The sequence below is a fragment of the Odocoileus virginianus genome, chromosome 27 (genome assembly GCF_023699985.2).
Source record: "Odocoileus virginianus isolate 20LAN1187 ecotype Illinois chromosome 27, Ovbor_1.2, whole genome shotgun sequence".
Lineage (NCBI taxonomy): Eukaryota > Metazoa > Chordata > Mammalia > Artiodactyla > Cervidae > Odocoileus > Odocoileus virginianus.
The window spans coordinates 34,691,605-34,719,035 of record NC_069700.1 but is presented as its reverse complement, the minus strand read 5'-3'; the positions used below and the strand labels follow the sequence as shown (position 1 = coordinate 34,719,035).

General features: G+C 41.0%; 1 protein-coding gene across 4 annotated transcripts in view; it reads right to left on the bottom strand.

The window, feature by feature from the left end:
- Positions 1-26,764, bottom strand: part of ILRUN (inflammation and lipid regulator with UBA-like and NBR1-like domains) — a 110,942-nt gene extending 84,178 nt beyond the window's left edge. For 3 of the 4 annotated variants that reach the window (XM_020888701.2, XM_020888703.2, XM_070456575.1), the window contains exon 1: positions 26,404-26,763. In XM_020888701.2, coding sequence (XP_020744360.1) covers positions 26,404-26,561 — 158 coding nt within the window. In that variant the 5' untranslated portion in view covers positions 26,562-26,763. Of the gene's footprint in view, positions 1-26,403 lie in introns of all 4 variants that reach the window. The other variant, XM_020888702.2, reaches the window with a different exon arrangement.
- Positions 26,765-27,431: the final 667 nt, after the last annotated feature.

Sequence of the window (27,431 nt, the reverse complement as noted above, 5' to 3'; positions counted from 1 at the left end):
TGGAGAAATGAGGCCAGAAGCCACGAACAGTACGTGGCCCCTGCAAGGGGTAAAAGGCAAAGAAATGAATTTGAATTCTCCAGCAAGAACATAGCCCTTAATTTTAGCATACACCTTAATTTTAGCCCAGTGAGACTCATTTTGCATCTCTGAACTCCATAACTGTGAAATTATAAATTGGTGTTTTTCAAAACCACTAAATTTGTGGTAATTTATTAACAAAAAACGGTAAAAAATTAACACAATGGTTATTTGCTGTATTAGTTTTGCTATTTTACTGTTAACATGTGTTTGAAAATGTATATCATACAAGAAAACTATGAATATTAAAAAAAAATGAAGGTTACAAATAAAATGGTGCTATTTTCTGCTGAGTCATTTCCCTCATCATAACTGTGCTCTCAAGAACTCAATTATCCATTAAAGATGCACATTTAGAAAAAACTCCTATTTTTCTTGCTTCTGTCCCCCACCCTCTGCTATGTAACTGTCGTGGATACTTCCTAAAGAGGTAAACAATCACTAGGTTCAGAGCTAACTGAAATTCTGAAGATACTAGAGCCGAGGAGACATGCCCAAAGTAGACATGAAAGTGTATGATACCCAAAAAAGTCCCAGAATGACACACAGAAAGCATGATTCAGACAAAACTATTTTCATAAACAAAACATTCATGGTTTATTGTTGTTCATGAAACTTTCTTTGGGACATAATTTAAAGCAGCAGTTACAGAATGATCAGGTAAATCTGTAATTAAGCATGGTTTTCAGAAGTGTGTTTACCTCACAAGGAACTCAGAACAGGCCAGCAATGGTTAAAATGTGTCCTACCCTACAACCTAGTCAGAAATGTGTCTAAAAGATACTTTTATTATTTTTTAAAAAGTGCCAGAAAGCCAAATTTTAAACCAACATTCCACTCTCAAATCTAGCTGTTGTTTCTGCATACAGGGAAAAGGAAATAAAGAGGCTTCGAAAAGAAATCACACATCTTTTACATATGTGTGTGTGTGTACATGCACACTTAGTTGCTCAGCTGTGCCTGACTCTTTGTGACCCCATGGACTGTAACCCACCAGGCTCCTCTGTCCATGGCATTCTCCAAGCAAGAATGCAGGATTGGGTTGCCATTCGCTTCTCCAGAGGATCTTCCTGACCCAGGGATCGAACCCAGGTCTCCTGAATCGCAGGCAGATTCTTTACCATGTGAGCTACAGTGAAGTCTTACTATACCTTTGACTAAAAGGCTCCACACCTATCTTACATGTCCTGCCTAGAGGTTTCCTGATGGTGTGCTACAAGAACCACACTGACCAAACCATCTTTGGAGAATACAACAGTAAGCCTCAGCCTATTCACCTCCAAAAATGACCGTGCCTTATGAATCTTAATAAAACTTGACCAAGTCCTATGTAATATGATGAACAATGGCAATGCAATGTTATCACCACCAAATAACGTCTCATGGCCTTAATGCCTACTCTGTTCATTCTGCAGCCAACACATCTCCAAATACTCTGTGGCTATCTTTGGCTGTTCTCTGGTACATGTGGGATAGGTACCTTAAAAAGCTACATACGGAGAGCTGGAAGACTAAATTAAATTGGACAGAACTTGGGAAAAGGCAGATTTTGTCACAGCTCACAAACCTGACAGGACCAGACCCTTTTTCTCTCATAAACGAATAAAACAAGAGTGTAAAATGTCACAGGCTGGTGCCGTCTTTAGTAGCGACCCGCTGAGAACAAACAAGGAAGACAACGTGTGAAGAGCATTTTCTGTAAAAGTCCTCACAACAGCCTCAAATGTTCTTCATGTGCTCATGTCTGGGCAACCATCTGCACACGGGAACAGTCAGGTTTGGGCGACTCATCCAGCTATGGCACTTCTTCTATGTTACAGAAGAAAACGATTTTTAAAAATAGGTACTTTGCATGATACTACATAATTACCACCAGTTAAATTACTAACAACAACAAAAAAAACCACAAGACTATCCAAAGAAAACATGGGGTGGGGAGGGGGGAACTAATTTGGTTCACAAAGAAAGACTAACAAAAACTCAGGAAAAAACTTTCTGTAACTTGTTCTGATTTTTCCTTAAAAAGAGTGGTCTCTCAAAGACAGAAAAGCAAACATCCCCAATCAATGCAAACACAATGAAAAAGTATTTGTATTTCAAGCTTCACAAAAGTCAAAGAGATCTCTCTCTCTCCAGTACTGCTTCTCTGGATCCTCTATAGCTGAGGTCAAGGTAAATAGGTTCAGCTCCACACTATTAAGATAAGTAACCAAAATCTGCTTCATTCACCATAATACCCTTCATAACTCTGGTTAAGTCCCATTTAAAAATTAGCAGTATCCATGTTCCTGGAGAGAAAGAATCAATATTGTGAAAATAACTATACTACCAAATGCAATCTACAGATTCAATGTGATCCCTATCAAATTACCAATAGCATTTTTCCACAGAAGTAGAATAAAAAATTTCACAATTCACATGGAAACACAAAAGACCCCGAATAGCCAAAGCAGTCTTGAGAAAGAAGAATGGAGCTGGAGGCATCAGCCTGCCTGACTTCAGGTTATACTACAAAGCTACAGCCATCAAGACAGTATCACAATGGCACAAACACAGAAATACAGACCAACGGAACAAGATAGGAAGCCCAGAAATAAACCCATGCACCTGTGGGTACCTTATTTTTGACAAGGGAGGCAAGAATATACACTGGGGCAAAGACAGTCTCTTCAATAAACGGTGCTGGGAAAACTGGAGAGCTATAGATAAAAGAATGAAATTAGAACACTTCCTAACATCATACACAAAGATAAATTCAAAATGGATTAAAGACCTAAACATACGACCAGAAACTATAAAACTCTTGGAGGAAAACATAGGCAGAACCCTCGATGACATGGATCAAAGCAAGATCCTCTATGATCTACCTCCTAGAGTAACAGAAATAAAAACAAAGGTAAACAAGTGGGACCTGATTAAACTTAAAACCTTTTGCACAGCAAAGGAAACTATAGCAAGGTGAAAAAACAACCCTCAGCATGGGAGAAAATAAAGCAAATGAAACAACTGGAAAAGGATTGATTTCCAAAATATATAAGGAGCTCATACAACTCAATGCCAGAAAAACAAACAATCCAATCAAAAGGTGGGGAAAAGACCTAAACAGACATTTCTCCAAAGACATACAGATGGCTAACAAACACATGAAAAGATGCTCAACATCACTCATTATTAGAGAAACGCAAATCAAAACTACAATGAGATATCACCTCATACCGGCCAGAATGCCCATCATCAGAAAGTCTACAAACAGTAAATGCTGGAGAGGTTAAGGAAAAAAAGGAACGCTCTTGCACTGTTGGTAGGAAAGTAAATTGATACAGCCACTATGGAAGACAGTATGAAGATTCCTTAAAAAACTAGGAGTAAAACCACTACATGACCCAGCAATCCACTCCTAGGCATATACCCTGAGGAAACTGAAACTGAAAAAGACACATGTATCCCATTGTTTACTGCAGCACTATTTACAATAGCTAGAACATGGAAGCAATCTAGATGCCCATCGACAGATGAATGGATAAAGAAGTTGTGGTACATATACACAATGGAATATTACTCAGCCATAAAAAAGAACGTATTTGAGTCAGTTCGAATGAGGTGGATGAACCTACAACCTATTATACAGAGTGAAGTAAGTCAGAAAGAGAAAGATAAATATTGTATTCTCACACACATATTAACGGAATCTAGAAAAATGGTACTGAAGAATTTATTTATAGGGCAGAAGTGGAGAAACAAACATAGAGAATAGACTTACGGACATGGGGAGAGGGGAGAAGAGGGTGAGTTGTATGGAAAGAGTAACATGGAAACTTATATTACCATATGTAAAATAGATAACCAACAGGAATTTGCTGTATGGCTCAGGAAACTCAAACCAGGGCTCTGTATCAACCTAGAGGGGTGGGATAGGAGGGAGGTTCAAAAAGGGAGGGGATATATGTATACCTATGGCTGATTCATGTTGAGGTTTCACAGAAGAAAACAAAATTCTGTAAAGCAATTATCCTTCAAACCTCTGAAACAAGGTTTAGACTGCATTTCCCAATAAATTTCTGAAAGGCCTCATCGACCATGTTAAAAAAAAAAAATTAGCTGTATCTTCAGAAAAGACTGCCAACCAATACACACAGAAGGAATAACAAAATTGAAAATTCAGAAGATTTATCTTATTGCAATCACCTGGCAGTAAACAACCCAAGCAAGGATCATCAATAGATACTAAAGATTGCTGGGAAAAGGGATATTCTCACAGTCTCTCACAGATTACTTATTAGTTACAAAGGACAGTGACAGATATACACTGTCTTAAATAACTAAATACTCAAATTTAGCACAATAATGGAACAAACAGCAGATGTAACAGAAGACACAGAATCACCTGTTATTATTTCTAACAACAGAATGTTTACTAACCTTAATTTGGCCATGAGGAAACAGATTAATCAACAACATGGGACACTCTAGAGGACAACTGGCCCGGACTCTTAAAAAATGTCAACGTTGGACTTCCTTGGTGGTGCAGTGGGTAAGAAACTGCCTGCCAATGAAGAGGACGTGGGTTGGATCTCTGGTTCGGGAAGACTCCGCTTGCGGGGGAGTAACTAAGCGGCTGCACTCTAACTACTGAGCCGCACTCTAGAACCTGCGCTCTGCAACAGAAGTGGCTGACGCCAGGAGCAGCCTGAGAACACAACAAAGAGCAGCCCCTGCCTGGCGCAGCGAGAGGAAGCCCACAGAGCAACACAGACCCAGCGCAAGCCCCAAAGACCGCCACCAAAACCTCAGCGTCACAGAACGTGCAGACGGTAAAGGTGGGGGACTGTTCCCGATTAAAGACGTGACAACCTAATATAACATGACACGCTTGAGAAGACTCTGGGATGTTTTACAGGCCATCTGGGGAACAAATAGAATAATCTAGATATGAACTGTATTTGAATAACACTAGTATTTCCGGGCTAAATTCTTTGGGAGTGACAATGACATTGCAGATATGTAGCACGACGCCCTTGTTCTTAGAAAATACCTACTGAAGGACTAAGGGGTGAAATGTTGCAATGACTGCAATTTACCGCAAATGGTTCAAGGGGACAAAGTGGTATTAAATCCAGAGAGAAATCTCTCATACATTGCTGGTGGGAATGTAAAATGATAGTTACTTTGGCAAAAGATACTTAGGAGTTTCTTAAAAAGTTAAACATAACTTTACAATAAAAAATGGCAGTTAATTCCTAGGTATCTACACAAAAGAAATTAAAACACACATACAAAGTCTTGCAAATGAATGTTCATAGCAGTTTTATTCATAATAGCCAAGAAGCAGAAAAGATCCAAAGGCCCATTAACTGGTAAATGGATAATCAAAACGTGGTATATATCAATACAATGGAAAATTACAACATAATACAATGGAAAATAAATAAAAATACTGATACAGGCTAAAACATGGATAAACACCATACAACACTAAGTGAAAGAAGCCACATACAAAAGAACCCTTATTATATGATTCCCTTCACATGAAAAGTAAAGAAAAAGCAACAATTCAGAGACAGAAAAAAAGTAGTGTTTGAAAAAATAAAATAAGAATAAAAATAAATAAAGTAGTGTTTGCCTGAGGCTGGGAGTAGGATTGGGGATGAATTATAAACATGTAGACAAAATTTTATTGGACTGATGAAAATATTATACAACTGGATTGCAGTGATGGTTGCTCAGTTCTGTAAACTTACTAAAAACCATTCAATTATCTATTTTAAATGGGTTAATTTATGATATTTAAGTTATATTCAATAAAGATACTGTAAAAATAAAGCAGGCACGGTAAAATGGCAATTACACAGGTATTCATTGTGCTAGTTTTTTTAACTCTTCTCTAGTTCTGAAAGTCTTCAAAATAAAAAGCTGGGGGATAGATCAGAATGAACTCTGCAAAGCACACACTTACCCAAAATTAGTTTTTAACTGAAGATTTCCTAAAGGAAGTAAAAGGTCAGAGCACAACTCTGAAAAGATTAGGATTAAATAAAAGAACACAGTAGAGGGATTCCCAGTGGTTAAGAATCCGCCGGCCAGGGCAGGGGTTCAATCCCGGGCCCAGGAAAACCCTACATCCCACGGGGCAACCAACTGGGGCCACAACTCCTAAGCCCACACACCCTGCGGCCCATGATCCACAACAAGAGAAGCCCTCGCACCGCAACTAGAGAAAGCCCACACACTGCAACCAAGAACCAGCGCAGCCAGAAATAAAAACAAATATGGAAACCACTGTTTATAAATGAATTCAAAATAGTGGTTAGTTAAAAAAAATAACACACAGTGGACCACGGTCCAATTTTTATCTGAGAATGTGATTAAAATTTTTTCTCTACTTTTAGGTATTATTTTTCCTAATTACACAATACATTTTCATTACAGAAAATCTGCAAATTAATGTGAAAAAGCATTAAAGTATAAAAAAGAAAATAAACAACTATATAACCTCACAGTCAGTGATTACCGTTTGTAGTTTGTTCTTTATCCTTCAGGTAAAAGCAGACCCACTTTAGTGAATAAAAGCGATCTAAATACACATCATAACCTGATCAGTTATTCAACTGGTATACCGAAACTTTATATCACATCCAATCACATGAATCGTAAGAATAAAGCAAAATAAAAAATTTTTAGATGCAAATCCAATACTTCCTTTCAGCTTCCAATTAAAAATTTTATATTTTAGCCTCTCCCTCCCAAAAGCTTCCTAAAATTTAAGTACTGTGCTATAGATTGAATGGATACTTGTGTCCCTGCCCCAGCCCCAATTCACTGTGAAACCCTAACTCCCAATGTGATGGAGGTGGAGCCTGTTTGAGGTGTTAAGCCACAAGGGTAAAGCCCTCTCAGAGGATGGAATCAGTGTCCTTATAAAAGACATCCTAGAGAGCTCCCTTGCACATTCCATCCCATGAGGTTACAGTGAAAAGTCATCTGTAAGCCAGGACCCTCACCAGACATCCAATCTTTTGGCACCCTGATCTTGGACTTCCCAGTTCACAGTCTATATTTTTGTTATAGCAGCCTGAATGAAGAAAAATGGGAGGGAAAAGTCAGAAAAATCACAAGGAAAAAATAAACAAGTGAGGAGACAACATATGGGTCACTAGAAAGCAGGCAGACAAGTGTGTAAATGACTTCGCTGACCTGAAAAAGATGACTCCTCCTGGGTCAGCAATGAGAACAAGCAGAAAAGCAATCCAACTTAAAATGAGGATTCCCCCAAAGGTTGAGAAACTAAGAGCACCCAGTACCCTACAAGTGAAGGTGAAGACATGGATAAAAACAGAAGTTATGCATTGATTTGCCCAAACTGCATTAGACCTCAGGTCCCCAATTCAGTCTGGTGACTGCCCCACCCTGGAGGAAATGGGTGGAGCTGTTAAGCCCTCAGTTAACAAACCCCACAGTCTGGCCCACAACTTCCAATTTACTTTTGTGTCCTACTCTTAAATTAAAGTAGATATGAGGGGGGACCGGGATGGGGAATACATGTGAATCCATTGCTAATTCATTTCAATGTATGACAAAAACCACTGCAATGTTGTAAATTAATTAGCCTCCAACTAATAAAAATAAATGAAAAAATAAATAAATAAAAAAATAAAAGTGGATAGCTAAGAAACAAGTACTTAAGGTAAAAAGTAATATAAAAAACTATAACAAGTAAACAGAAAAGGCAAATTGAAGAAAACAACTCTCAGGAGATCTCAGAAAGCAGAGCAAAAATTTTGTCAAAAGTTCATGAAAAGAGGAAAAAAAAAATAAAAACATAAGACAGAAGACCAGACCAAAAAATCCAGTATCTGAAAAACAGGCAGTCTAAAGCAAGAGAACAGAGAAAATAAAGAGGAGGAAATCAAAGAATTAATTCAAGAAAATTTCTAAGATCTAAGAAAAACAAATGGACAAACAACAAAATAGAAACAAATACAGAGAGAACAAACAGGTGGTTGCGAGAGAGAAGCAGCAAAGCGGAGGAAAGACGTAAGCGAGGGAGATTAAGAGGAACTTCCAGGTGCAAAAAAATGAGTCACAGGATGGAAATGTACAGCGTGAGGAATATAAAGAGTAACCATCTTTGTACAGTGACACCCCATAACTACACTTACCAGACTTACTGTGGGGGTCATGTTAAAATATACTGAGACAGCAAATCACTATGTTGTGTGACAGGAACTAACATAGTGTTGCTGTAGGTCAATCATACTTCAAAAACATAACTCCTTAAAAAGATCAGATTTCTGGTTACCAGAGGCAGAGGGGGGAATTGCAGGAAGGCAGTCAAAAGCTACAAACTTCCAGATATATGATAAATAAGTACCAGGGATGTAAGGTACAACATGATAAATATAATCAACACTGCCACATGTTATACACGAGAGCAAATTCTAAGACCTATCTCACATGAAAAAATTTTTCTATTTCAATTTTGTACCTATATGAGATGATGGATGTTTACTAAACTTACTGTGATAATAATTTTATGATGTATGCAGTGAAGTCATTATGCTGTAAACCTTAAATTTATACAGTGCTGGATGTCAGCCAAGGGCTTTCCAGGTGGCTCAGTGGTAAAAGAGTCCGCCTGCCAATGCAGGAGACACAGGAGACGCGAGTTCTATCCACTGGGTCAGGAAGAGCCCCTGGAGAAGGAAATGGAATCCTACTCCAGTATTCTTCCCTGAGAAATCCCATGGATGGAGGGGCCTGGTAGGCTACAGTACATGGGATCGCATAAGAGTCAGATACGACTTAGCGACTAAACAACATGTTAACTGAATCTCAATAAAACTGGAAGAAGAAAAAATAAGAGATATTCCAAGAGAGAACAGTTTCCACACTAAAAGGGCTCCCCAAAACTAAGCACGACGTAAGAGAGCACAGGTTGAAATGCATCACTGTCAAGTTTCAGGACACTGGGGACACAGCTAAGTTACCAAAAGCTTCCAAAGAGGGAAAACGCAGAATTCAAAGAACAAAGCACCAGGACAGCATCATATTTCAACATTTTCACTGAAAAACACAAGAAAAAGGAAGAATGCTTTCAAAAGTCTGAGAAAAATATTTCTAATCTTCAAATTGCTACCTAAACAATCCTGGGGTATTAACTAAACAGAGTAAAATAGTTCTCAGAATAAGAAAGTCAAATTTTATCTCCTCTACACTCTCTATTGGAGAAGGAAATGGCAACCCACTCCAGTGTTCTTGCCTGGAGAATCCCAGGGACGGAGGAACCTGTTGGGCTGCCATCTATGGGGTCGCAGAGTCGGACACGACTGAAGTGACTTAGCACCAGCAGCAACACTCTCTATAGGAAGTTTAAAAATGGGGTCCAGGAAACTGAGGTTCTAACAAAGTGGGGGAGAATATGCAACAGACCAAGAGTTCTACCACTTCAGTAGGTCAAACACTCTGCAAGAGACTTCTTCACAAAGATAAAACTGACAGAGAACACCTGAAGTGTCTCAACCTGATGAGAAGAGATTTGTAATTGGTAAAGAGTTTGAGGATAACTCAGTTTTTAAAAATTTGACCCCTATACTGAAAAAATTAGAATCTTCTGTACATCCTATATATAGACGTTGTATAGACGTTGAACTAAGCTGAACTAACCTGAACTTAATAAATAAAGCATTTTAAAACTCAGACGGAGCAAACCAAACAATTAAGACAGTCGTTGCCCTAACAGCAGCAAGAGAGCGTGCACAAGAGGAGAAGGAACCCCAGCACACCAATGGCTCGCGCCAATGAGGGTTTAAAACAGTTAAAAGAAAGAAAAACATAAACACTGGAAACTGACAATTAAAATATGGGAGCATCAGAGAGGATTAATGTAGCTAAAAATAACCATGTGCTGGGCACAGCTCTAAATCTTTACACATATTAATTTATCCAATCCTCAGATATAAACAGATATAATCAGATACAAACCGATATTATCCTTTACATATAAGGAACCAAGGCACAGAGAGAATAAAACAACGTGCCAAAGGTCACACGGATAGTAAACAGCAGAAGCTTTGAACTCTGCTCTTCACCACATTGGCTCTCACAAAGTAACATTCTCATCTCCCTATAAAAGTCAACAGATAACGGTCAAAACAAAAAAATCAACAGACTGGTAAAAACCCAAAATTCAGCTGAAAGAATTTAAAAAGACTGCCTCTGGGGAATGAGACATACACACCAATGCAACAGAAGAAGCTCAAAACCAAGCCCAAATATACATATAAGCACAGCACTTCAAATCATTGGGGCAAGATGTGAATTTCACAATGAATGGGAAAACTGACTAATCATCTGAAAAACATGTTAGATATCAACCCCAGCACACTGTCCAATAAATTTCAGCTATATAGAAGATTTACAACTAAATTATGTGATCATAAAGAAAATAGATGTGAATAATTATATAACAATTAGGTGGGGGGAGGATTTCTAAGCAGAAATCAAAAAGGAAAAGACTGCTGGATTCAACGTCATAAAAATTCAGCAAGAAAACCTGCCACATGGTTTTAAAAAATTACAATATTAAAAAACAAACTGGAGGAAAGGCAAGCATTTAATAAGCTATTTTCCTGAATATGCAAATGGCTCACACAAATCAATTAAAAAAACAAACAGTAACAACCCAATAGAGGTGGAGAGAAAACACACACAAGTCATAAAACAATATAAATGGCTTCAGTAAAGTTGGGGGGAAAATACAAATGGCCAATAAGGATAAAGAAAGATGTCCCACCTCACTCAGAATTACAGCAATACAAGTTAACAAGAATATATATTTATCCTATCCGACAAGCAACACGTAAAATACTATTCTTCCATTGCTAAGAGGGTGGCAAAACAAGCACTCCGTGTATATAGTAAAAATAAATATTGATACAATATTCAGGGTGAATTTGATACTACCTATCAAAATTTAAATTGCCCACACACCGAGCCCTAGCAATCCCACTTCAGACTGCATCCACAAGTTTGTATCAAGATACCTAATACCAGAGTAGCTTTATAAAACCAAGTACCTGTCCATCAGTAAGAAAGTAGCTAAACAAAATGTGGTCAGCCACAACTGAATACCATGGATCCATTAAAAAAAAAAGATGGTACACATTGTGAAGTTAAGCTAACTTAAGAACAGTTATGTACAGTGTGAATCCCTCTGTGTGTGTGTGTATTTTAAAGCATGACGGGGATAAGCCCTCTATATATGAGATGGTCCACCAATCTATCCTGCTCTCCCAGTTAAAAAAACTTGACAACTGAGGTGGATGATGGACCTGAAACGGCTTGACCTGAAGTCCACACTAATAACACTTTCTTTTAAAGCATTGAGCAGGGGCAAGTTTCTATATACAGGTAAAGGAATATTGTGAAGCCTTTAAAAATAAAAGGGTGAGGGCTTCTCTGGCAGTCCAATGGTTAAGACTTTGTCTTCCAAAGCAGGGGGTGTGGGTTCAACCCCTGTCTGGGGAGCTAAAACTCCACATGCCTCGGGGCCAAAAAACCCAAAACAGAAGCAATATCGAGACAAATTCAATAAAGACATTAAAAACGATCACACTAAAAAAAAACTATTTAAAAAAGTGTAGAATCTTAATAAGAATTCTACAGGACTTGCCTGGTGGCTCAGACAATAAAGCATCTGCCTACAATGCAGGAGTTCCTGGGTCAGGAAGATGCCCTGGAGAAGGAAATGGCAACCCACTCCAGTACTCTTGCCTGGAGAATCCCACAGACGGAGGAACTTGGTGGGCTACTGTCCATGGGATCACAGAGTCAGACACAACTGAGTGACTTTCACTTCATTTCACTTATTAAGAATGGAGAAATGGTCACAAGATGTTTTTCTGTTGTTGCTGTTGTCTGGTTTTTTCGTTTATTTATTTGGCTGTGCTGTGTGTTAGCTGCAGTATGCAGGCTCAGTAGTTGGGCAAATGGACTTAGTTGCCCTGTGGCATGGGGGATCTCAGTTCCCCAACTTCAGATTGAACCCCCATCCCCTGCATTGCAAAGCGGATTCTTAGCCACTGGACCACGAGGGAAGTCCCATAATAAGAGATGTTTTAAGCGAAAACATAACAAATAGTGTGTATATGGGTTGAAGGGTATCCCCCTGAATTTATGTCCTCCCAGACTCTCAGAACCATAATCTTTTTGGAAATAGTCTTTGTAGATGTAGTCATAAAAGATTTTCTTGTTTAGTTGCTAAGTTATGTCTGACTCTTCTGTGACCCCATGGACTGTAGCCCGCCAGGCTCCTCTGTTCATGGGATTTCCCAGGTAAGAATACCGGAGTGGGTTGCCATTTCCTTCTCCAGGAGATATTCTGGACCCAGGGATCAAACCTGCGTCTTTTACACTGGCAGGCGAATTCTTTACAGTTGTGCCACCTGGGAAATTCCGTGATTAGGTTGGGCCCTAAATCCAACTGGCTGGTGTCCTTTTTGGGAGACACATCCTCCCCTTCCTGCCACACACACACAACACACACACACACACACACACACACACAGGTGGAAAAAGGTCATGAGATTACTGAGACAGAAACAGGAGTGAGGCATCTACCAGCCACACACACACACACACACACACACACACACACACACAGAAACGGGAGTGAGGGAGGCATCTACCAGCCACACACACACACACACACACACACACACAGAAACGGGAGTGAGGGAGGCATCTACCAGCCACACACACACACACACACACACACACACACACACACACACACACACAAAACGGGAGTGAGGGAGGCATCTACCAGCCACACACACACACACACACACACACAGAAAAGGGAGTGAGGGAGGCATCTACCAGCCACACACACACACACACACACAAACAGGAGTGAGGCATCTACCAGCCACACACACACACACACACACACACACACACCCCATACACACAAGTGGAAAAAGGTCATGAGATTACTGAGACAGAAACGGGAGTGAGGCATCTACCAGCCACACACACACACACACACACACACACACACACACACACACACACCATACACACAAGTGGAAAAAGGTCATGAGATTACTGAGACAGAAACGGGAGTGAGGCATCTACCAGCCAAGGAATACCAAGAAATACCAGGAGCTATCAGAAGCTAAGAGGTAAGGAAGAATTCTTCCCTAAGAACCTTTCAAGGGGGCATGACCCTGGTGATGCCCTGAATTCAGACTTTCAGCTTCCAGAGTAAGAGAATAAATTTGTTTTAAGCCACCTAGTTTGTGGTAATTTGTACGGCAGTCCCAGAAACCTGTACAGTGTGTAAAACACAACAATCAGGAGCAGAGTCTGGTCCCAGGCTGCTTATATTTTAGTCCTACCATATACTACCCACATAACTTTAGGTAACCTCTTTATTTTAACCTTACTCAGTCTCTAATTCTTTTCTGTAAAATGAGGGTAACAATATTTACCTCTTAGAATTTTTATGAACATTAAATTATATATTAAGCTTAGTCACTTAAAACAATACCCAGAATATAGCAAATACTCCACTTCTGTAATGCAAACACAGGCACAAACACAGCAGTATTAGAAGGATATAGATCAAAAAGTTAAAACTGTTTATTTATGAGTCCTGTAAGTATGGCTTATTTTTTTCTTTTTGGTACTTTCTAGCTTGTATGTAACAAGATTTATACCATAATAAAATTATTATTATTAAATTTTAAAATGAAATGGCAGCAGTTCCCAGTTACAGTTGTATGCAAACTCTATCCATCAGCTAATGATTTCCACTACTCAAAGCCGGCTATCAAAGTATTTTTTTAATTAAAAAGCAAAATTTACTTTAGAAGATAAAACACTGAAAAGCATTTAGAAGCACATGATTGTATCATTCAATCAATCATTAGTAAGCTGCTGCTGCACAATAGGCTATGAATCATTGACCTCAAGCACCATAAGTCAAGTTCCAACTCCTGGAAACATACCGCAGACTCAAGGCTCAAACATTTTTAACAAAACACACTGTTCATTTTTAAAGTGAGTCTTTTCAAACCCAGTACACAGTAAATTCAATGGGGCTGAGTTTCATATTTGGAATAAATTCTCTTCTCATACACTAACAAATCATTAGAAAATCACTTACAAAATCAATTGCCCTTCCACCAAGCAAAAAGTGTGTTAGTGTCATTTGCACATGATGGCTTAATAAAGAGTTGTCTCGGACTTCCCTGGTGGTCTAGTGGCCGAGAGTCCACCCGCCAAGGCATTCTAACCCCCGCTCTGGGCAGATGCCACGTGCTCCAGGACAGCAAAGCCCATGCGCCACAGCTGCTGAGTCTGTGCTCGAGAACTCCCAAGGTCCTCGCGCCCTAGAGCCCGTGCTCCGCAACCAGAGAAGCCACCCCAAGAAGCCCGTACACCCAGGCTACAGAAAGCCCGGGTGCAGCCAAAGGTAAAACAAATAATAAAATTTTTAAAAAAGAGCTAAACCTCTTCGGTGAGATTTGGGTCCCTAAAAAGTCCAAATTCTGAAGTATGTTCTCTGACAATACCTCATGAGTAAATTCAGTCAAGCGCACTACTAGATGGTTTATTTACATATTTTGCTTTTAATACATTAAAACAAAGGTTTAATATGGAATCACGAGGTGAGAATCTATTAATACAGTGAAGGAATTTTACTATATTTGAAGAGACCAAATCCACCACTGCATGGGTTTTTTTGTTGTTGTTGCTGCTTTTTGTTGGTTTTTACTATGTGTTTTTTCTTATTGAAGTATAGTTGATTTACAATGTATTAGTTTCACCATTGCATTGTCAATTTAAAAAGTCTATCTATTTGATCAGCCAATCCAAGTACCTTGTCAGCTAATTCAGTACCCACTGAAGCTAAGGAGGTGCAAGAGATATGGTACTCACTGCTCTGGACAGGAAGAAGAGTTATTCAAATTGCAATACCACTATTAAAAATTTTTATACACATTTAATTTTTTATATGTATATACACATAGATGAACTTCCCTGGTGGATCAGTGGTAAAGAATCCACCTGCCAATGCAGGAGACGCAGTTCGATCCCTGGGTGAAGAAGATCCCCTGGAGAAGGAAATGGTGACCAACTCCAGTATTCTTGCCTGGGAAATCTCATGGAAGAGGAGACTGGTAGGCTACAGTCCGTGGGGTTGCAAAAGAGTCGAAAACAACTTAGTGACTAAACAACAACACATATACACACATGCATAAAAAAATGACCTGTGTATATGTACAAAAGCCTATAGATATGAAAATTTTCTAAAGGGTACAGAAGAAATAGTAGTGGCTGTATCTAGAAAGGAGAGTGGATTTTGCTTTTCATTATTTATCCAGAGGTTGCAAATGAGTGGCCCAAGGACCATATCCCAACTACAGACATACTTTATTTGGCCCCTCACAGTGTTTTAAAAATACTTAAAATGGTTGCCAACATTTGAAAATGAGGAAATTTCCCATAAAAATCTGAATTTCTGGTTTCTCTTGAAAAACTGTAAAAATCGAAGAACACAAGGCCCCCATCCAATGGCAAAGTCTGGCTTAAGTATCACACTCCTCTTTACAAAAGGCAAGTGCTTTCTAGCTCACATACACTTCAACTGCTCAAGTCCACAGGCATTTTAGTTTGCAATTCCTGTTTAGACCCTTCTACACTACTTACCTGGAGGAGGAAATGGCAACCCACTCCAGTATTCTTGCCTGGAGAATCCATGGACGGAGGAGCCTGGCGGCCTACAGTCCATGGGGTCACAAGAGTCGGCCACGACTTAGCAACTAAACCACCACCACCACCACCACACCCCTTAATGGAAGGGCGTCCCTGATGACTCAGAGGTGAAGAACTTGCCTGTGAATGCAGGAGCCATGGGTTCGAGCCCTGGTCCAGGAAGATCCCACATGCATGGAGCAACTAGACCCATGTGCCTCTTTAAGTACTGAGCCTGTGCTCTAGAACCCAGGAACCACAACTCCTGAAACCCACACTCTAGAGCCCTTGAGCTGCAACAAGAGAAGCCACAACAATGAGAAGCTCAGTACACAATGCAATGAAGAACAAGCACAACTATAAATAAAAACTTTGAAAATATACATACAATGGCAAAGATCCAAGGAACTTTTAGAAAGTTTACAAAATACTTTCCCAATTCACATCTATATAACTACAAATGTTACCTAATATTGAATAATACATTCTCTCATAAACTGACTACAAAGGATATTTAGTACAAGGAGACATGCCTAGAAAGACAGATATATAATATAGGGGAACCAACCTGTAGAGGGTTCAAATTTCTTCCAGAAACAATATTTTTGTTGCTACTTAAATTCTAATTTGCTTTCATGTCATGTATGCCCAAATTAAACCTACAAACAAAAAAGCCTGAAAGGAAGCTTATTTTATAGAACTTGTTTCTTCTAATAGCAGTAGACTTTAAGACTTTCATAAAAACAAAATATTTACTCTCATCTACCTTCAGGCAAGTATTTATTAGTACTTTAACAAGCATTTATTGAGCACCTACACATACACAGCATTGCATCAGATGCTTAGGGAGAAACAAAGGCTGTTAGGGGACATGTTCCTCTCCAGGGAGTGTATTATATATGATATCTGTGTGTTGCAAAGAATCATATATGATGTTATTAAAAAGGCAAGATTTGAGTTCAGAGAAGAAAGCACTACCAAGAATTAATGTCCCAATTTAAAAAAAAAAAAGGATTTCATGAGGTATAAAGAGGAAATAATAGCATTCTAGGTAGAAGAAAAAAGTTAAGTTGGAAAAGCTAAAGCATGTGTGGCAAATGAGCAGGCAGCCAGCTTGAAAGTGGCAGAGAGCAGCAGAATATCGATCACAAAAGACATGCTGGCTGGATCACTCTAAGGAGAGTCCTGAAATTCAAGCTAAAACTCTCTGCTCTTGACCTGGTTGGCAACCAAGCCCAAAGGTTTCTGAGAAATGAAGGGCCCCAATCAAAGCTGGAAAAGTCAGAAAGACTGACCCGGTAGGGGGATGTCCACAAAACAGGCTGGAGGAGGACAGCCTGGTGCAAAACACCAGTTTGGAGACTACTCCAATGTTACCCTGTTAGAGTGGTAATACAATCTATCAACTAAAGTGATGGCAAGGAGAATGGAAAAAAGACAGTTGGGAGGTGCACTGCGAGTGAAAATGAACTGGATTTGGCAAGTGATCTGGGGTGTTCACGAAGGAGAGGGCACAGGAAGAAACTCAGTTCAAGGCTTCTGTCTGGAGGCCACTGGAGCTGTTAACAGAACAGAGAAAAGTCAGAAAAAATTGAAAGACTGGGGACGGGCTAGAGGAGACTGACCTTTTCCACATACATTTAGTTTTGGGTGCCGATAGAACAAGCATAAGTTTTTTCCCCCAACAGAAAACTGTGCTCACTTTTCTTGCCCAATTTTCAGTGGTGGGCAAAGATAGTAAAGTACATACTAAACAAAATTAAAGGATATATTTAGTGTAGAGTCAATGAGAAGCCAGTTCCAGAGCATATGATATGACAAAATTAAACTACAGAATAAAGATGGACTCCTACCTCAACAAAATGCAAAAATTAACTAAAAATAGATCACTGACCTAAATATAAGAACTGAAACCATAAGATTCTTAGAAGAAAACAGAGGTAAATCTTCATGATCTTGGACAGGCAATGAATTATCAGCTGTAACACCAAAGCGCAAGAACCAACAAAAAATTAAACTTGACCTTATTAAAATTAAAAACATTTATGCACCAAAGGACATTAACAAGAAAATTTTAAAAACAATCCACACACACACAAAAACAATCCACAGAACTGGAGAAAATATTTGCAAACCGTATCTGATAAGGGTCTAATATATCCAGAATATATAAAGAACTGTTATAAGCAAACAATAAAAAGACAGTCCAGTTAGAAAACCAGCAAAGGACTTGAATAGACATTTCACCAATAAAGATATACAAATGGCCAACAAACATATAAAAAGACATTCAATATGATGAGTAATCAGAGAAATGCAAATCAATCTCACAATGAGGTACCACTTCAGACTCATTTTAATATAAAAATGGCATACAAGTGTTAGCAAGTTTGTAGAAAAATTGGTACACACCCTCAACCTTGCGAGGGGAAATGTATCAGATTGCTGCAAAAGTAACTGCGGTTTTGCTCTGCTGAATTTTGATCTTTGATATTGGAATACATTCTTAAATAAATGTGGTTATGTTTAATGCACATTTCTTGCTTCATTTTTCTTGCTAATGACTTGCAAAGTCAAGCAATTTTCTTATTCAAGTTCAATATGGGTCATAAGACAGTGGAGACAACTCACAACATCAACAATGCATGTGGGCCACGAACTGCTAACAAACATACAGTGCAGTGGTGGTTCAACAAGTTTTGCAAAGGAGACAAGAGCCTTGAAGAGGAGGAGCATAATGGCCAGCCATCAGAAGTTGAAAATGATCAACTGAGAGATCAAAGCTGATTCTCCTACAACTACAGAAGTTGCTGTCAAACATTCTGTGGTCATCTGCATTTGAAGCAAAGTGAAAAGGTGAAAAAGCTGGGTAAGTGGGTGCCTCTTGAGCTGCCCCCCAAAAAATTCAGTGTTTTGAAGTGTCTTCTCTTTTTCTATGCAACAATGAACCATTTCTCAGATTGTGACATGCAATGAAAAGTGAATTCTAGGGCTTCCCTGGTGGCTCAGTGGTAAAGAATCCACCTGCAAAAGCAGGAGACACAGGTTCGATCCCTGGTCCAGGAAGATCCCACACATGTCAAGGAGCAACTAAGCCTGTGCACCCCAACCACTGAGCCCATGCTCTAGAGCCCAGGAACCCCAACTACTGAACCCCTGTGCCACAACTATTGAAGTCTGTGCACCCAAGAGTCCATGCTCCCCAAAAAGAGAAACCACTGCAATGAGAAGCCCTTGCACCCCAAATAGAGAGAAGCCCCCGCTTGCCATGAGAGAAAAGCCAACACAGCAAGAAGACCCAGCACAGGCAAAAAAAAATACATAATTTTTTTTAAAAGTGGATTGTATACAACAACTGGTGATGATCAGCTCATGCTTGGAGAGAGAAGAAGCTTCAAAGCCAAACTTGCACCAAAAAAGGTCACAATCACTGGTGGTCGGCTGCCAGTCTGATCCACTAAGCCTTCTGAATCCTGGCGAAACCATTACATTTGAGAAGTAGAGAGGTGTGCTCAGCAAATGGATGAGATGTACTGAAAACTGCAACACCTACAGCCAGTCTTAGGTCAACAGAAAGGGCCCAATTCTTCTTCATGACAATGCCTGACTGCAGGTCACACAACCAACGCTTCAAAAGTTGAATGAATTGGGCTACGAAGTTCTGCCTCATACATCATCTGACCTCTCACCAACCAACTACCACTTCAACCATCTCAACTTGCTACAGGGAAAATGCTTCCACAGCCAGCAGGAGGCAGAAGATGCTTTCTAAGAGTTCACTGAATCCTGAAGCTGGGATTTTTATGTTACAAACTTATTTCTCACTGGCAACAATGTGTTGAATTATTGTAATGGTTTCTATTTTGATAATAAGATGTGTTTGAGTCTAGACAGTCTGAAACTGCAATTACTTTTTCACCAACCTAATAAATGACTCAGCCAGAGTGGACAATAGTTTGGTGGCTCCTCAAAAAGTTAAACACATAGAATTACCATATCACCCAGCAATTCAACTATGTATATATCCAAAGACCTGAAAACAAGTACTCAAACAAATACATCAAAACTCATACTCACAGCAGTACTATTCACAATAGTCAAAAGGTGGAAATGGCTCAAAATGTCCACCAAGAGATGAATGGAAAAACTGCGTTATACACACACAATGGAATATTACATAGCCATTAGAGGTTTGGTCACTAAGTCGTGTCTGACTCTTGCAACCCCATGGACTGTAGCCTGCCAGGCTCCTCTGTCCATGGGATTCTCCAGGCAAGAATACTGGAGTGGGTTGCCATTTCCTTCTCCAAGGGATCTTCCCATCCCAGGAATCAAACCCAGATCTCCTGTTTTCAGGCAGATTCTTTACTGACTGAGCTACAAGGGAAGCCACATAACCATTAGAAGGAATGAAGTACTGATGGATATGAGACACAACACACATGAAGTCTGAAAGAAGTCACACACAAAAAAGGAAAAATATTTTATGATTCCATTTATATGAAATATCCAAAATAGGTATATTCCTAGAGAAAGAATTCAGACTGCCAGAGGCTGGGTGGAGAAAGGAATAGGAAACAACTTCTTAGTGGGTGTGGGGTTTCCTTCTGGAGTGATGAAAATGTTTCAGCTAGATAAAGGTATGGTTGCACATCATGAATACACTAAATGCCACTTGAATTGTTCCCTTTACCATGGTTCAATTTTAAGTCAATTTCACTGCAATTTTTTAAAAGTCGACAATATTCCAAAGCAAAAATAAAAATAAGCTCCAACTCTTGTTCACTTCTGATCACATTCTTGCCAAGTCAATCATTCAGACAGCTCTGTTCCACTTGCTCCTTCCTGGTTTCACTCAGGAAACCTAACATGACACAACTTTTCCATCAATTCAAATCCCCCAACCATGTCAAACCTTCTAAGAAAGCAACCTGCCCATGGTAAGCAGTCAATATTTGTGAATCACTGGTTCTGTCTGATTCAGTCCATCCCTACCAGTTCTGAAGCTTTCCCCAGATAATTCAGCATCAATATATGCATCTTTCTTCCTTATTATCCCCAGGCTTTTTCTCTCTTAGTTTCAGACATGTTCCTTCCCTACTAGAGAGCAAATGATGATAGAGGCTGTCTCCTGCTTTGTATTACACTATCTACCAAGGGTCCATCCAAAATACATTTATTTAAATACTGTCTGGTTGAGGGAATTCTTTAGTAGTCCAGTGGTCAGGACTCGGTGCCCAGAGTCAGTCCCTGGTCAGAGCACTAAGATCCCACAAGTCGTGCGGCCAATAAATAAATAAATACTGCGGCCAATAAATAAATAAATACTGTCAGGTTGAGTTTTTGCTGTTATGTGCTAACAAATTGAAGTGGGGAGTCAGAAGATAACAGCTGGTAAAGAAACACCTCCACCCATCCTAGCTATAATGGAGACTAGTTCTGACTTGATATATAATCAGAAATGCAAGTCTCACGGCAATTGAATAGTACAGGACAACAATGTAGTTTTTACCATCCTCCTTTTAAAACTAAAAAGAGTCTGGATGTACCATTTGGAAACTATTTTACACCCAGAGTCCCAACCTTTGTGTGCCACTCAAAAAAGACCAAAAAGTAAATAAATAAATAAGTGGGGAAGAAAGTCCAAAGCAAGAACGTCCAACCTTCTTAAAAATGCAACAGCGTGGACAACACTTTATCGCGGTTATGCAACCCTTCCTACTCTGTTCCTTAAAGCTGCTGCCTGGCATACATTTTTAAAGGAAACCATCATTAACATGTTTTAATCTGTCATAAAGGGACTTCTAGATTCATACCTATACACCAGCGAGTGGATCAGTAACTCATTTAGCATACATGTGACTGAGAAACGGATCTCGATCAGGCAGGGAGGCACTGTGAGATCAGAGAAGCACAGCTGATTTTCACCTCTAGGTTCTGATTCCACTTCATTGCACAGCGGTTATACCTTCATGTTACCCAGAACGATACCTCTGACAAAGTTAAGTCTACAGGACATTATTTAACAAAAATGTTTCCCCCCCCCCCGAGTTATTTTTCTAAAAAAACATCTGTTCCATCCATAGTGGGTGCATGCAGTCTTCCAAAAAATAAACACTGCTTCGTGAAGATACCTGTAGGCAACCTAGGATGCTGCAACACCCAAACTGCAAAGCACTAGCCTAATGAATGCTGTTGTTCAGTTGCTAAGTCATGTCCTGCTCTTGTGAGACCTACAGACTATAGTCTGCCAGGCTTCTCTAGGTCCATGGGATTTTCCAGGCAAGAATACTGGAGCAGGCTGCCATTTCCTTCTCCAGGGGATCCTCCTGACCCAGGGATGAAACCCGAATCTCCTGCACTGGTAGGTGGCAAAACGGTGGAGTCTACCACTGGCCACCAGGGAAGGCTAGCCTAATGAATAGGACGGACAGAACTACCAACACTGTCTATATGCTCGCCAAAGACAATTAACTTATCTCTTCAATGAGGAACAGGGCTTTCTCAGGTGGCCCTAGCGGTAAAGAACCCGCCTGCCAATGCAGGAGACACGAGAGATGCAGGTTTGATCTCTGGGTTGGGAAGACACCCTGGAGTAGGAAATGGCAACCCACTCCAGTATTCTTGCCTGGAGAATCCTATGGACAGAGGAGCCCGGCAGGCTATAGTCCATGGGGTCGCAAAGAGTCGGACACGACTGAAGCGACTTAGCATGCACGCATAATGAGAAATAACTTCCACACTAATGTCCTCTAAAAAAAACTAGAAGTGTTATTCACCTCTTGTGACAAATGCTAAAGAATAACTCACCTTGAAAACATAACAGAGACAAATGACTTAGAGGGAACACAACTGAATTTAAAATCTTATGTTGCACTAAACTGTACATTTAAAACTGATTAAAAATGGTAAGCTTTATGTTATGTATATCACACCACAATTAAACTCTGCTCTCAATCCTGTTGGTTTTTGTTGGGGAAAAAATAAATCTATCAGATTACATTACAGGATGAGAAACCATTAAATTGAATGTTTTTAAATTATATATGGTTGAAAACTTCTAGTGATTTGTATTAATAGGGGCTTTCTGACCTTTTAAGGAAGGTGTTTATTAGATATTCTTCTCTAAGGAGGACACAAACAAATGAAAAAAGCTTAAATTACAGAAAGAAAGATTTTTGACATAATTCTAACTAGGAAGGTAATTAAACACTACAATAAGGTACCATGCAAATCTCTGCCCTTGAGGGTTCAAGAATAAGCTATCTTGGAAGAGTTAAATGCAATCTTGCAGGAAAAACTGGAATGAACCAGAGAATCTTAAGTCAGCTTCGAGTTTCAAAATTCCAAGTTCTATACTCATAGCTTAATAGTGTCTTGAGAAAACATTCCACCTATAGAAAGTTAGTCTAATACACAATTAGCTTGTGTAATACACAATCTAATACACAATCTCAGCTTGGCTTCAGATACTGGGTTCCTTCACAGTACCATTTATGTGCTTTATATACTCAGGAACTGAAAATTGACTACTTTTGTTAAGAGGCAGTTCCACCAACCTCTGGCAACAGAGCTGCCAGCTCAGGTATAAACAGTACAAAACTGAAATAATACTGGGTTCTAAAATAAATAGAAATACCTACATAATGCACATCCAACCTAAGACTTTAAAAAAAAAAAATCTGTTTACGGGGAAGGTAATTTATAAGGCCAAAACACTCAATTTTGTCAGTTTTCAACAGTTTCTTAGAAAGTTGCTGGTTAACAACAACAGAAAATAAATTCTTACTTTTGAAAACAAACACATGGTCTTTCCAAATAGGGTTTTATTTTAGAAGACTCATTTTAGGCCTTCATTTTAAAACTATTTTTATTTTACCACATTTTTTTAAACCATCACTAGATAACTGAATGGCGGTTATTTATTACAACCCAAAACAGGCACTTAGGAAGTCACAGTAAGGTTAATCATCTCAAATCAACAGGTTAACCACAGCAATTTGAAAGAAGTTTTGGCAACCTGTATCAGGGCTATTTCAAAAGTTTTCAAAGTCAGACATTAAATGACGCTTAAAAACAATATATTTCTAGACTTTAGATATTTAACACACAAAAATTTTGACCAAGTATGCATTCATGTATGTATTTTAGCTAGACTTTATTAATTATAATGAGCATTTGCTTAAAATAAAAATCTAACAAGACAAATTTAGCCAGGTGAACATTGGAATCAAAACACAATACTGGATTATGAAGCTAACTGCTTTCATTGGAAAAAGAATAACAAGCCTTACTTCCTTCCGTTCACAAATTTTTCACTTTATAATCAAAGAAAATAAATTCACATATGACTTCCACAGTCAAAAAAAATAGGTAATGTATTTACAGCTGAGTTATCACTTAATAGTCTGGATTCTTAAGCTACTGACTTCTAACTGCTTTAAAACCAGAATACATTTTTAATGGCTCACTCCTTTGCTCAGAAATGTATCACACCTTGTTTTACACAGAGATAACATCTTTTCAGAACACATGCTACTCTGTCACTAAGCTTAATAATTTTTAGATAAAATTCAAATAAAATTTTTATAATGCAACCATAATTTTTTTTTCTTATCCACACTGAGCCTCACCTTTCACAACACTTAAAAACAATCTTAGATGTTACACATATATACCTCAAGCATATAAAGCTTATTACATTGTTTTTGTAGCCATAATAATTGGACGAATAAATACTGACTCTAAAAAACTAAAAACTTATTAGGGCAGGATTTAAATGGTACAATTCACAAGAGGGTAGGGAGAAATAATGATTTCTACCAAACTGGCAGCAAAAATATGCCAAGTTTCCTATACTGAACTAGTGTAAACAAGGAAGAAAAGGACCTGGGGGTGGGAAGCAGACAGGCAAGGGCACGACTCCCCTCAAGATATAGCTTTACTTCCAAATTTCACCAGGGTAATACCTCTGCTGTGTTTTCAATAACCCCTGTCACTCTCTATTAAACACACAGGCTGGGTGCTCAGAAAACGACTGGAAGCTGTAGTCCCTGTTGGACATAAAAGTGGGGATCAGAAATACTTCTCAACATCTAGGAAGTCAACCCCACTCTTACTATATCAACTTTAAAGATAAAACAACAGGAATCACCAATGATGTTACACACAAAAATATTCACACATCACCTTTGGAGCCACCACAGCTACAAAACTCGCATTTATAAGATGAGCACCACTCAGGATAGGGTTGGATGAGAAAGGGGATAAAGACAAAGCTTACAGACTCTTTCTCTGGCATTGCTTGAGGCATCCAGTAGACACGGAATAAAGGGGAGCCTGGCTCTAGAAGTCATGCCAAAAGAAACAAGATTCCACATGCCAGGAGACTGAGTACCCAACACAGAGAGCAAAGGGCAATAATCTCACGGCCTTCTGACCAAAGAGAGATGAGCTGCTTCACCTGAAATCCTTTCAAAGGAAGTTTAATGGTCTCCACTTCATCACTCACCTTGAGTGAACTCGACAACCCCTCCTCAGAGAAGGGGAAACCTTGCTTATCAGAAACAGCAAATGCTCCACCCAAAACCAAGAAACACTCCTGTAGTCTAAGTTATCATGGCCTTCTGTCCCAGATCAGTCTTCTACTAGAAGACTCCAAGCCAAAGTCAAGTTCTCCATTTTCCCAAACATCTAACCACCCAGCATTTTTTCCCCCGTAAGTGCCTCTGAGATAACCCCCTCTCCCTTCCCGCACTCTGGAGCCCAGGGCTCCAATCCCGTCAGAAAAGTTCCCTCCCTCCTCTCCTTCACTTTTCTTCAGGTTTTCCGCAGACCCTGCCCCCCGGGTCTAGCACGCCCGGTCCTCCATTAGTAGATCCCACCCCTTCCCTGGCACAGCTCTTCGGAAAGTCCTCTTTCTTACCCTCCTCACTTGTCCTGTCCTCCCCTGTAAAGTTTTCCCCTTTTTTCCTGTCTGTTCTCGAATGAAGACACACACTTTAAGAGAGACGCACAATGATCTGTTCTCAGTTCTTAACTCCCAAGTCTCACTCGTGCTCCAGGCTCTGCCACAGCACCCAATTCTCTCCCGAAGTTTCCCCTCAAACCCCGTCATCTTCAGCCTCTAACTCCATACCCCAAGCTTTTTTTCCACTCCGCAAATTCGGATTTTCCGCTTTACTTTTAGCCAACGCCACGGCCCCCTTCTTCCCAGCTGGACCCCGTTCCTCGATGCTCAAGCCCTTTTCCTCCTCTTCCCACGTTCCTCAGCCGCTAATAACACTCCTCGGAACCTCAGCACCAGCCCCCCCCACCTCCCTTCCGCCTCTCCTGCCCTCCGTGGCCCCCCAACTCTCCTCCTATGTCCACCTCCAGCCCTGCTCGGGCCCCTAATTCCTCCCAGGCCCCGAGGGCTCTCCACACGCCCTCCCCGCCCCTGGAGAGGGGTGTCCCTCGGAGCCCGCCCGGCCCGCCCTGCCGCCAAGCTCGGGTGTCCCTTCCCTTCCCCTCGGGGCCCCGAGGCCGCTGCCAGGGGCTGGCGCGGCGGCGGAGCCGGCTCACCAGTTGGTCATGTCCAGGAAGAAGGCGCAGCCGGCCGGGTTGAGCTGGAAGCCGAGCAATCGCTGAAACTCGGAGATGAGCACGTCCTTGTCCGTGGTGCCCAGGCAGCTGAACTTCTGCATCAGCTCGGGGTCCAGGTCCACGTCCATACCCTCCATGGCTGGGGCCGGACACTCGCTTCCCCGCCTCCTCACAACCAAGCAGCCGCCGCGCCGCCGGGCCCGGGGACCGGGAGGGGGCCCGCTGCTAGCTGGCGCCGCGAGCCCGCTCCGCTGAGGTAGGCCCCGGGCCTCTCACCGCCTCATCGGGGTAAACTCTCTCAGCCGCTCACTCGCTCTCGAGCTCCCCCCCCTCCCACCCCCCCCGGCGCCGCCGCCGCCTCCGCCGCCGCCGCCTCAAGCTGCGCCGCCGCCTCCGCCTCCTCCCGCGCCGCGCCCACTGCGCAAGCGTCGCCCGCCTAGGCCCCGCCCCTTCCTCTATCGGAGGCCCGCCCTCAGTGGCGTCACAACCCCGTGACGTCCCCCGCGTGACCTCACGGTGGTGGGGCGAGGGGGCGGGCGGAGGGAAGGAGGAAGGGGAAGGCCGGGCGGCGCGGGGAGGTGATTCGGGCCTTGACCTTTTCCTCGCCCCGCCCCAACCCTGAGGAGGAGGAGTTAAACTGGGGAGCTTGAGCTGGGGGAGAGCTGGGGCGGGGGGAGGGGTGGGGGAGAGCTGGGGCGGGGGGAGGGGTGGGGGAGAGCTGGGGCGGGGGGAGGGGTGGGGGGGTCCTGGGTCTACGGCCGCGCGAGCATTTTGGGGGTGAGGAAACTGACGTCGGGAAAGAAACTAGAGACAGGGACGAGATCCAAGTACCATATTGCACGCAGGACCTATTCTTCGCAGCCAAGGCTTTGCCCCTCGCGCTGGAAGGGCTTGTTTGCATGTTTCTAGAGCTGCTTTCGCAGAGGGATAGTGCCCTGAATAGTTGGTTACCGGCCACACACTGGGTGGCACCGGTGCTGTTTTGTTATGCAACGGTAGTCTCCAGT